This window comes from Nyctereutes procyonoides, unplaced genomic scaffold, assembly GCF_905146905.1.
Source record: "Nyctereutes procyonoides isolate TBG_1078 unplaced genomic scaffold, NYPRO_anot_genome, whole genome shotgun sequence".
Taxonomy (NCBI): domain Eukaryota; kingdom Metazoa; phylum Chordata; class Mammalia; order Carnivora; family Canidae; genus Nyctereutes; species Nyctereutes procyonoides.
In genome coordinates, this window is record NW_026575046.1 from 53,903,657 (window position 1) to 53,915,902 (window position 12,246).

The 12,246-nt window shown below is 35.6% G+C and overlaps 1 protein-coding gene across 5 annotated transcripts in view; it reads left to right on the top strand.

Moving 5' to 3' along the window:
• The window catches only part of WAPL (WAPL cohesin release factor), an 80,719-nt gene that overhangs the window by 43,615 nt on the left and 24,858 nt on the right, over positions 1 to 12,246 (top strand). For all 5 annotated transcript variants that reach the window (XM_055325191.1, XM_055325190.1, XM_055325188.1 and 2 more), the window contains one exon: positions 11,479 to 11,574. In XM_055325191.1, coding sequence (XP_055181166.1) covers positions 11,479 to 11,574 — 96 coding nt within the window. The remainder of the gene's footprint in view (positions 1 to 11,478; positions 11,575 to 12,246) is intronic.

A 12,246-nucleotide genomic window follows, 5' to 3' on the forward strand; every position in this document is an offset into this window, starting at 1 on the left:
AGAAACTATGAAGTTAAAGTAATTTGGGATGTTGTGTCCAGAAACTCTGTTTGAAACTGTGTCTCTCTTCAAAGTAGCTCAATTCTCCAAGTGAAAATGGGATATTTTAAAAAAATTAAAAAAATTTTTAAATATTTATTTACTCATGAGAGAGAGAGAGAGGCAGAGGCAGAGACACAGGCAGAGGGAGAAACAGGCTCCACGCAGGAGCCCAATGTGGGACTCAATCCCAGGACTCCAGGATCACGCCCTGTGCCCAAGGGAGATGCCCAACCACTGAGCCACCCAAGCGTCCCTTTTTAAAAATTTTTTTAAAGATTTTATTTATTTGAGAAAGAGCATGAACAGGGGGAGGGGCAGAGGGAGAAGCTGACTTCCCCCTGGGCTAGGGGCCTCAAGTGGGGCTCAATTCCAGGACCCTGGGATCATGACATGAGCCTATGTCATATGCTTAACTGATTGAGCCACCCGGATGCCCCCATCTTTTTTTTTTTTCTTAGTGAATCAACAGTCTATTGCCTTTTTAGTTTTAATTTCCTTATAGCTAACATACAGTGTTGTATCAGTTTTGGGTGTATAGGATAGTGATTCAACAATCCTGTACGTTACTCAGTGCTCATCGTGAGAAGTATTGTCCTTATCCCCCTTGCCTATTTTACCCACTCCCCACCACTTCTCTTCTGGTAGCCATAATTTCTCTGTAGTCTTTTGTCCATTGTTTTTTGGTTTGTTTTGGTTTTGGGGTTTTGTTTTTTGTTTTGTTTTTTTTTTTCTGTTTTATTTTGGATGGTTTCTCTTATTACATTTTGAAGTTGTTCTGCAGTATATAGTCAGCTATTAATCTCCACCATTAAAATTTTCATCTTGGGGATCCCTGGGTGGCTCAGTGGTTTAGCACCTGCCTTCAGCCCAGGGCTTGATACTGGAGTCCTGGGATCGAGTCCCACATCAGGCTCCCTGCATGGAGCCTGCTTCTCCTTCTGCCTATGTCTCTCTTTCTCTCTCTCATAAAATTAAAATAAGATAAAATAATAAAATAAAATAATAAAATAAATAAATAAAATAAAGTAAGATTAAATAAAATAGAAAAGAAAAACAAAACAAAATAAAATAAAAATAAAATAAATACAGACCACAAAAATTTATAAAAAAGAAGTTTTCATCTCTGTAAGTTTAGGTCTGTTTTATGTCTTCATTGTTTCAGTGTTTCCTCTACCTTAAAAATGTGGAATATAGTTACAGTTATTTTTAATGTTCTTGTCTGCTCATTCTGTCATCTGTATTGTTTCTGGGTCTGTTTCTGTGGATTGGTTTTTCTTATGGGTTATATTTTCCTACTTTGCATGCCGGTTTATTTTTAATTGAATCCTAGTTATTTAGGCTTTTACTTTGTTGGGTGTTGGATGTTTCCGTATAAGATTTGACTTATTCTGAGATGCATCTAAGTTATATTTGATCCTTAAGAAGGTTTTAAATTTTAGTTGAGTGAGAGCCTTTAGGGATCACCCCTCTTCCCCCCAAAATAGATCACCGGATTCCCCTGAATTACAAGGTTTTCCACTATGGCTAGTGGGACCATGAACTTTTTCTAGCTCTGGGAAAGAACAGTCTGGGGATTATTTCCTTGCTCTTCTGGAGGAAGTTCATTCCCTGCTTCAGGTCCTTTTTTCACGCGTTCGCTCATCATTACTCAGCTACGTATTTGATGGGGACCCTCTGTATGTCCAAAGTACTTTGAGCAGCTCTCTCCTCTGGTACTGTGCTCTACAAACTAGCCACCTTCGTCTTTCTGGTTCTGTCTCAATAAGAGAGAATGCTACTGGTTGAACTGTACTCCCTTCTTGGGGCATTGCCTGGAAACTCAGGCAATTATAGGATTTAGTTCATATTTTTGCCTTCTCAGGGATCATTGTGCTGTGCTGTCTGATGTCCATTTTCCAAAAATGGTTTCATAAATTTTGCTCAGTTATTTTCAGATGAAAAAGTGAATTTGGTCCCTGTTTCAGCATCAAATCCAGAAATGGAAACCCTAGATTCATGTATGTGTTAATGATAATCATTACATTTTTGTACCCTTGTAGTCTAATCCTTTTTCTTCATGAGGACTTAAGAATATAAGGATTACCTCCAAAACTAATGGTCCATTCTTGTTTCTTTCTCTTATGTTTTTTTTCTCTTATCCTTTTAACTGGACTTGATCTGGAATTTTGTATTAAGTTGAAATACAGTTGTATCTATTTATGCTTAGCTATGATTTCTGTGTTGCCCATATAAAAAACATTTGAGAAAGTATACAGATAGAAATTTGGTAGAACCAGGTTGAAAATAAATGAGTAAACTGTTAAGAAATAGTAAGGAATAGAATGAGGTGAAGTCTGAATTCAAGCCTTTTTGTCTTGATGGATTTCGTAAGGCCTACCATGAATAGAACCTTGAGAGTCTAAGAAGCTGGGGCAGAGATGGTTGTCAGTGGCCCCTTTACTTTTTAGGAAGAACCATTAAAAATAGAAAGCCTTTACCATCCTTGGGTCAAGTATGTGGGTTATATTTTAACCATCTTTTTATTACTCTTTGGTTTTTTAGTTGTCTTATCTAAACAACTTTGTCCTTTTTAGTTGTCTTATCTTGTCTGCATTTGATACAGTTGCTTCATGGAAATTAAAATATTAACTGATAGAATGATAAAAGACTTCTATCTTTTCAATTTTTTAAGTTTTCTAAGAGAACTTAAATTTTTAAAAACTGGTTTTATCTGGAAATACTTTGAAAATTACAGGAGAATTGCAAAAATAAACATACAAAGCACAGTCCTTATCCTGATTATCTTAGTATTGGGTTTTTCATTTATTTTTTCTGTCTCGTGTGTATGTATACTCATATACGTGCATACTTGATTTTTTTCCCTGAATATTTAAAGGTAAATTACATATATCATAGTTTTTTACCCTTAAATATAGTGTGTATTTCCTAGTCAGGTATAGGTCTCCATCTGTAGTAATCAAACTGAAGTAGTAAATTTAACATCGTTCCTATATTTTTACCTAATCTGCTGTTTCATTTTGGTCATTTGACACAGTAACGTCCTTTATAACATTTTCTTCCCTCCTGGTACAGGGTCCAGTCTAGGGTGAGGTATTCTATTTAACTGCTAAATCTCTTTAGTCTCCTCTAACCTGGAATATTTCTATAATCTCTGTCTTTTATAACATTGGCATCCCCTGATCCCATTAAAAAAAGCATCTCATTTTGGTTTAGTCTCAAGTTTCTCTTGATTAGATTCAAGTTACTCATTCTAGGCCCAGTTACTGTATAAGTGATGATGTGTTCTTTTTTTTTCAGTGTATCACATCTGAAGGATATTCATTATGATCATCCAGTCAAGGGGTTGTCTCATATATATATATATATATATATATATATATATATAAACTATTTTTTTCCCTTGCAACTCAAAAGCAGTCTTTGAAGAGATACTTTAAAACTATTCAAATACCCTATTTTTCATTAGACTATACTTTTAGATTTAGTATATGTGAGGATTCTTTCATGATCCAGTGTTTACTGTGCTGGTTGCAAAATAATCATTTTTCATCTCTCATACTCCCTCCACATTCACCAGTCAGTTCTTAGTACTGCTATAAGCCTGAGCCAACCCTTCTCCCTACTTTTTTTTTATCAGTATGGACTCATGAATCTCTGTCCCTCTTTTTAAAGGTTGTATTTATTTGAGAGAGAGAAAGTGCATGCACAAGTTGGGGGAGGGTGGGCAGCCCAGGTGGCTCAGCAATTTAGTGCTGCCTTCAGCCCAGGGCCTGATCCTGGAGACCCTGGATTGAGTCCCACGTCGGGGTCCCTGCATGGAGCCTGCTTCTCCCTCTGCCTGTGTCTCTGCACCCCCCCACCCCGTGTATTCTCATGAATAAATAAATAAAATCTTTAAAAAAAAAAACAAGTTGGGGGAGGGGTAAAGGAGAGGGAGAGAATCTCAAGCTGACTGCAGTGAGTGTGGAGCCCAGTGTGGGACTTGATCTCACAACTCCCAAGATCTTGACCTAGGCCACAATCAGGAGTCAGATCCTTAACTGACTGAGCTACCCAGGTATCCCTCTCTCTCTTTTTTAATGGCTCATAATTCATTACTTATTTTGGAGCTAATTTATCTTGATTTGGCCGGTTAAAAGCTGGAACTCTTGTATCTGTGACATGCCATCTTCTGTGAGCACTTCCTTATTTTCTGGCAGAACACAATGTTCCAGGTTCATCTTGTACCTCTGCTCCATCCCTGGAATCAGGCCCATTCTCTGATGAGTCTCTCCATTCCCTCTGGGGAATAGTATTAGAGGCCAAGATCTGGGCACTAAATGTGCTCTCATTGCTTCTTGACCCTTTTAGCAGATGGCAGTAGGAAGCATGCATGTATATGCATATATGTTCACATACATGTATAGGTTTCTGCATGTGCACATACCTGTTATAGAAATCATGAGTTCACAGTATCTTGAAACTGAACTATCTCCACAGGGTTCTTTCTTGCTTTCTCTCTAACCTTGACTCCCAGCAACATCAACACATTCACTCAAACCTATAATAACCTAAAATAGTTAGAGAATTGCTTTGTCCATTCTGTTACAATAAATCTCATGTATTCAGGATTTTGTTTTACTTTTTTGTTTTTGTAATCCTGTACTTGCCCCACCCTATGTTGCTACCTACCGACTAAGGGTATGAAGTGTAATACTGTGTTCATTAGTTGCTTAGATTAGTTCTGTCTGCCTGCCTGTTTGTCTTTCTGTCTTTTCTTCAGTGTTTGCTATTCATTTGAATTATGAATAAGTTTATTTGTTCTGGCTTGCTTTCAGTTTTAGGGTTTTTCCCCCTTTCATTCTTTCTAATTTGTTTTTTGAATATTTACAGCATTAATATGCTTCTAAAAATCACAAATACACAAAAAGTTCAGTGAAGAGTCACTTCATTGAGGTATGTTCCAGCCCATCACCCACCCCTCGTAGGGAACCAATTGCATTGTTATCTCCTTTATCCTTTTTGTGTTTCCTTTCTTATTTTAGGTATATGTGTGTGTGTGTGTATGTATGTATGTATTTCTTAAAAGTAGGCTCCACACCCAGTGTGGAGCTTGAACTCACAACTCTGAGATCAAGAGTCGCATGCTTTATCAACTGAGCAAGCCAAGTGCTTGTGTTTCCTTTTTAAAAATAAACATGAATTTTCTTACTTTTGTTCCTTTTTATATAAAAAGTAGTATCTATATGTGCTCTTCTGTACTTTGCTTTTTTAAATTTAGTAATAACTCTTGGAAATCACTCTATAGGTTTATCATATATAATTTTTTTGAAAATTGTATTTGGATTATATTTTTTCCTTAGTTTCTTTCTTCCTCCATTCTCTTACATGTTGTATATGTCCTTTAAATTGTAGTTATATATGTATGGGTTATGTAACCCATATGTAAATAAACAAATACAATGTTGGGAAAATTTTGTATATTCACATTCTTAAAATTATATATATATATATATATATATATATATATTTAATGATATGGTTCTAATTTCAGTTGCAGATTTTATTTACATGTTGCTTTCTTAGCATTGGGCTTAGCTACTATAAAAGAAATCCCAAATAAGTTTTTAAACAGGTAGCTTCTTTTTCTCAGGCTTACTAATCCTTGGCTATTTATCTCCAGACTGATTTCAAGTTGCTCGGTTGTTAAGAGTCCAGCTTCCTCTGTGGTGGTGGTCTATCATCTCTACACTATTAAAGAGTATAGAAGGAGTGGGGAGATGAGGCAGCGATCCATCTCTAGGAGGCCAGGACCCATAAGGTGTACTGTACTTCTGTTCACACATCATTGACTAGGACTTAGTCATGTGCCCACATAAGTAGCAAGAGATGTTGGAAAATCGGGACAAGCTTGTGTCCAGCTTAATATTTTTAAGAAAAAGAAGAGGAGAATGAATATTCTCTAACCATGGGTATCTCAAGATATTTACAGCTTCTCTTTGCAACTGGTCCATTACATACTTAATGGCATTTTTAGTTGTAAAACCTGATACCTGTTTTAGCTGATATTTTCACTGTGGCTCATTCTAGCATTTTTAATAGTTGCTGAATTGCAGGCTAAGATATATTAGTTTTCATAAAGTGCCAAATATTGAATTTATCTTTTATCTGGATGTTTTATAGTTTATGCTTAAATTTTGATTTTGAATTCTGATGTGATAATGGCTTGCTTCTATAAAATCATTGCTACCAATCATACTTTTGAAGTTACACTCACAACAACCGATTAGTAGTATGCATTATTCTTCATGTAGATAGGAATTAACACAATTTTTTATAAAAATAGCCTATTTCTTTAAAAGGTTTATTTGTGGAGTTTAATTGAATGAGGCAGAAAAGATCTTGAGCTCTTTCTCCCTTGTATCTGTGGATTACATTCTCTGCATAGTGCTCTGTATTAACCTGTTCTAAATGTCTTGTTCTTAGCAGTTCATTCTTGATTTTAGTTTAGGGGCATGCTTGCATTTTCTCCTTTAAGTAATTTAATAATTTGAATATTTAACAAATTATGAAGATTTACTTAAGGATTTTTTTTGGTCATAGGGTGGGGCAATTTGAGATTATATAATTATGTTTAAAAGAAATTTCTTAAAGAACTAAAAGTTCTTCTAATCTTGGCAAAACTTTCTCCCTTGAACTCCTTCTCCTTCTCCCATCCGTCTTTTAAAAAATTCTTTGTAACTTTTTTTTAAGTCAATAAAGTTATTTTAAAGATTTATTTATTTATTTATTCATGAGAGACACAGAGAGGCAGAGACATAGGTAGAGGAGAAGTAGGCTCCCCATAGGGAGCCTGATACGGAATTTGATCCCAGGATCCCTGGGATCATGCCATGAGCTGAAGGATACACTCAACTACTAAGGCACTCAGGCGTCCCAAGTCAATAAATTTTTATTTAAGGAATTTTACATATGATTCCTTTCACTACTGATCACCATAGTTCCTCCAAATTAGAATCATAATCTTCAAAATAGCCCTTTTAAAAAGAACTTTAATTCAGTCCAGTTGTCACTGTCAGTCCAGAGTTCTTCTGGTTAGGCTTCTTTGATCTCCAATTGAATATGGACAGACTTGAAACATTCTCCACCTGTGATCTTCGGGATCCAATTGCTTTACTTTAGCACCCTAGAAATCAAACTGTAGAAGTACATGGATTGCTATTTTAGAAGTGATCTAAAATTATTAGTCCTTAATTGTTTCTAATATTGAAAAGTCTTGTCATTTCTGCTCTACTCCATGAGCCTAACAGTAAATGCTACAGGTCTCATTGTCATTACTATAGTAACTTGTGTCTCAGTGTGGCCACATTAACAATTTCTGGACACTGGGACGCCTGGGTGGCTCAGTGGTTGAGCATCTGCCTTGAGCTCAGGTTGTGATCCCGGGGTCCTGGGATCGAGTTCTGCATCAGGCTCCCAACAGTGAGCCTGCTTCTTCTGCCTCAGACTCTGCCTCTCTCTCTGTGTCTCTCATGAATAAATAAATAAAATATAATAAAAAACAACAAAGAGCAATTTCTGGACACTTTAATTTTTTTTAAAGCCAAATTTAAATTAATTTTCTGCCTTTTTGAATTGCCACTAAAGCCCTGCATATGCACTTTGATTTTTTGGAACTCATTTAGTTGTAGAGCATGCTGATTGAATTACTTGTGAGAGTGCAATTCTGTTATGATATCCTTGTGTGGGTAAGGCTAGATGAATTCTAATCAACTTACTATATTTGTCTTCATTTAGTACATAGTCTTCTTTAAAACTCAGAAATAGATTTGGTACTGTTAAAAAAAATTCATATGGCTTAAAAGCAGTTATTTCAATTTTTTTTTTCCTTTTAGGAGCCAGCTCAATGAAAGATAGCATAATATTATCATTTCTTCTTAGCTTTTGATGAAGGAGTTCTTTCCTCTGCTTTATAATTGTGATTCAATAAGCCAATCTGTTAAGCATGGTCTTGGCATTAAAATTGTAAAACCCAATTTTATTCATTCTCTTAGAAACTGGGTTCTCTATCATGGATAAATGCTCCATAGGTTTGTTACTGGCATGTTTTTCCTTTCACTGTAATAGAGTGTTGTACTTTGGTTTTTTTCTTTTTTGTTAGGCCCTTGGAGAATTAAATAGAAGAGAATAGTATGTTTAAGATTACTAGGACTGAAATATGCTAAAATGATTCAAAATCATTTTTTAGACTGTTATTCAGGAGCTTTCTTATTTTGTTCTAAATATTCTTCTCATTAGGTTAGATTAGAACAAACAGAATCCACAAATATTTTAACACTGAGAAAAGTTCAGGAATTTGGTTAATGTGATATGTCTGCTTTTTAAACCAGAACAGAATTAACCAGATTAAAAAGGTAAGCCTAGTGCAATCTGGATGACCTGGTTAAAACTTAGCTAGGTTGCTGAATGATAAGGATGATTTTCATCTCCCTTGAAAAGTTGATTGCTGTATGGTGTATTTACAGATACCGTACAGTGATTTTTACTAAGTGACCATAGCATGTGACATAGTATTTTTGTGGAGTCTCCATATACAAATTACTTAGGTGTATGTGGAATTTGGAGTGATGTAAAGAGCTCAAGAATTAATATCATCCTTCTTATCCACCCCCATCTCTTGTGTATGCAAGTGCATACTACATCCAAATGTTATTTTTTATTTTAATTTTTAATTAGTAGTATGTATCTTCATCTCCTCCCCCTCCTTATAATAAACCCTATATTAACCATGTAGAACTTTGAAGTAATAGTCAAGGAACAGTTCTAATTGGATCCACTTTCTTTTAGATGAGCATTAATATGATAAAACATCAAAACCTTTTAAAATAACAGTATTACTAAATTGCTTTATTCAACAGAGTAAACAAAGTTCATTGAATATGTCCTTTTAACATAAGTTATTTGGTTATTCTATGTACTGTTAGGCTAAATCCATTTTGAGTTGATTTTTGTGTATAGTGTAAGATAATGGTCCAATTTCATTCTTTTGTGTATGAGACCTAGTTTTCCCAGCATCATCTGTTGAAGAGACTATCCCCATTGTGTGTGTAGGTTTGGCACCCTTGGTGAAGATCATTAGACTATGTATATTTATTTCTGAGCTCTCTGTTTTGTTCCATTGGTCTTTATATCTGTTTATGCCAGTACCTCACTATTTTGCTGGCAGAGACACAGGCAGAGGGAGAAGCAGGCTCCATGCAGGGAACCCGACATGGGTCTTGGTCCTGGGACTCCAGGATCATGCACTGGGCCAAAGGCAGGCGCTAAACTGCTGAGCCACCAAGGGATCCCCTCCATCAATCCTTTTTAAAAAGAAGTAAAGCACTTGCATTTTGAGGCATCTGTTCTTTCCAAATGTCCTTTATCTTTCTGGGCTCATGACTGCTTTGGGTATTAAAGTTGCTTAAATGAGGGATCTAACAACTAGTAGGCATATATAGCTGATGTTTGAGAGAAAAACAGTAAGGAATAAAGAGCTGGGTTTTAAAATTTATGTTGAGTCTGTTCTATGTGGTTGTGTCTTAAGAGGCCTGATCAAGTCATTGCCTGGATATATAAATTGCGTTAGATTACTATTGTATCCTCACTTTATGTAAACGTGGTATGTAAGAAATACAGGTGAGAGACTTTATGCTCCTACTTTCATAGTAGGATTCCTTTTAGTATTAAGCATCTCCTAACATTTAATATGCAAATCAATTTAAACTTTTAGCTTTTAATAAACCAGTTCTTATGGAGCTTATGCTGTTATCTTCATGTCACAATGTGGTTAAAGATAATATTTGAAAAAAGATAACTTTGATGCTTAATTCTAGTTTGTTAACTGCAGCTGGTAAGGGAAGATGGTTACATTTTTGATGTAGACTTTTTTTAAAGATTCATTCATTCATTCATTTCATTCATTCATTTATTTATGATCGACATAGAGGGAGAGAGAGGGAGAGAGGCAGAGACACAGGAGGAGAGAGAAGCAGGCTCCATGCCGGGAGCCTGATGTGGGACTTGATCCCAGGACTCCAGGATAGCGCCCTGGGCCAAAGGCAGGCGCAAAACCGCTGAGCCACCCAGGGATCCCCTTGTCGTAGACTTTTGGCCTATCTTAAAGTATGTTTCCCCACTTGTACTCTTATATTTTGTAGTACTGAAAATGTGAAGATTATTATACTCTTATAATCAGAAAATCTCTAGGGGCACCATTTCTTTGAAGCTTAAAGGATAAAATTTTTGTTTAAAGATTTTATTTATTTGGGGGCGGGGGAGAGAGAGCACAAGCATTGTGAGAGGGAGAAGCAGGCTCCTTGGCTGAGCCTGAGAGCCTGACTTGGGGCTTGATTCCAGGACCCTGGGATCATGACCTGAGCCTAAGGCAGGTGCTTCACTGTCTGAGCCACCCAGGCGCCTCTTAAAAGACAAAATTTAACATTACTTTTGTAAAGGATAGAAAAAAAAATGTTCTCCATTGTTGTTTAATCAGTCTCCTTTGGAAAGTGAGGATTTTTTGTGGTTTTTATACAGATTTAATTCTTTGGATTTGATTATAAAGGTTCATGGTTCTTTGTTCTCAATTCTGAAATTCAGAGTGTTAAAACTGAAAATTATTTTCATTAAGTTTGCATTAAATTGATTTGCTAGTACACTGACCTGAACTGAGGTGGAGCAGTTTACATCTTTATCCCACTTCATGGGAATATACATACATTTTGCTGCAGGAATCATATATGTTATTACATAGTACTGCTTTAGATTCCCCTGTGTTATGTAATATATGCTGTATATATACCATAACTACTTTTTAAAACTTTGAAAACTTCTTAGTAATGTTATTCATCTGGCCCCAACAGTTTCACTGAAAAATGAATAATATGGATCTTTGTTACTTTTCATAAGCTGCCTTAACATTATTGGAAGAATAAACAGCATGAATCAGTAGTATGTGGAATAAAGTATATGTTGAATTAACTATCTTTTTTTTTTTTTTTTTTAAGAATTTATTCATGAGAGAGAGAGAGGCAGAGACACAGGTAGAGGGAGAAGCAGTCTCCTGTGGGGAGCCTGATATAGGACTCAATCCCAAGACCCTGGGATCACGCCCTGAGCCAAAGGCAGATGCTCAACCACTGAGCCACCCAGGGATCCCTAATTAACTATCTTGATTAGTAAGTTAGTACAGGCTGGTAATAGTTGCCCACAGCACCAATTGTTGATGTGATAGAACAGTGATTCCATAGGCGTGGGGGCACATGCGAATACAAGCCAGGTATTGTCTATCCTGCTCTGTCTAGGATACGTGTTTAAGTATTTAAGTTATTCTTTGTGATTTTATTTTGTTTAGATGAGACATTTATATATGGATGCAAAATGAGAAGGAAACAGTTAATCTTTTTCTCATTTCTCTAGTCTCCTACAAAAGCTGTATATAATGCCAGACATTGGAACCATCCAGACTCTGAAGAGCTGCCTGGGCCACCAATAGTAAAACCTCAGAGTGCCACAGTAAGTGAACTAAAATTTTTAATTTCATTTTTTTAAAGCTGTTGCTATTTCATTTACAGTTTGAAAATCTTTGACTTTAACAGTTTATTTTGGACTCCTCATTAAAATTGAGCAGCTTCAGTTTAATTCATGGGAAAAGTGAGGGTTGTGGACACGATTACTGAAGTTCTGATGCTACTAGTTTATAGATAAAAGCCTTAAAAACATTGGACCACGTTTTTCTCCTGACCCAGATCTTATGGAATTACTGTACTTAGTGTTTTAAGGGTAAATTATTCCATATTTGAAGTTTATGTTAGCTATTAAGACTATTATAAATTATATCCTATGTAGCTTTGAGTGGTTAATTTACTTTTTGGAGGAGAACTTTTTCCTGCATTCCAGTAATAGCTTTCAATTCAAAGCACATATGAAAAATTCTTATCAAGTTATTTAGAATAACTGGAAGGACCATAGATTAATACTTGTATGTCAAGGAATGAATCTTTATAACGACAAAAGAATTAGGGATAGAGCTCTTTCTAAAATACAATAATATATAGTTCCCTGTCTTCTTAAATTTGAATATATTAAACTCTGTATACTAGTATAAAATCATCCTTGTGTATATTAGTAATTATATACCAGGCTTTTATTATGATTATTTATACCCTACATTACAGATTCTTTATT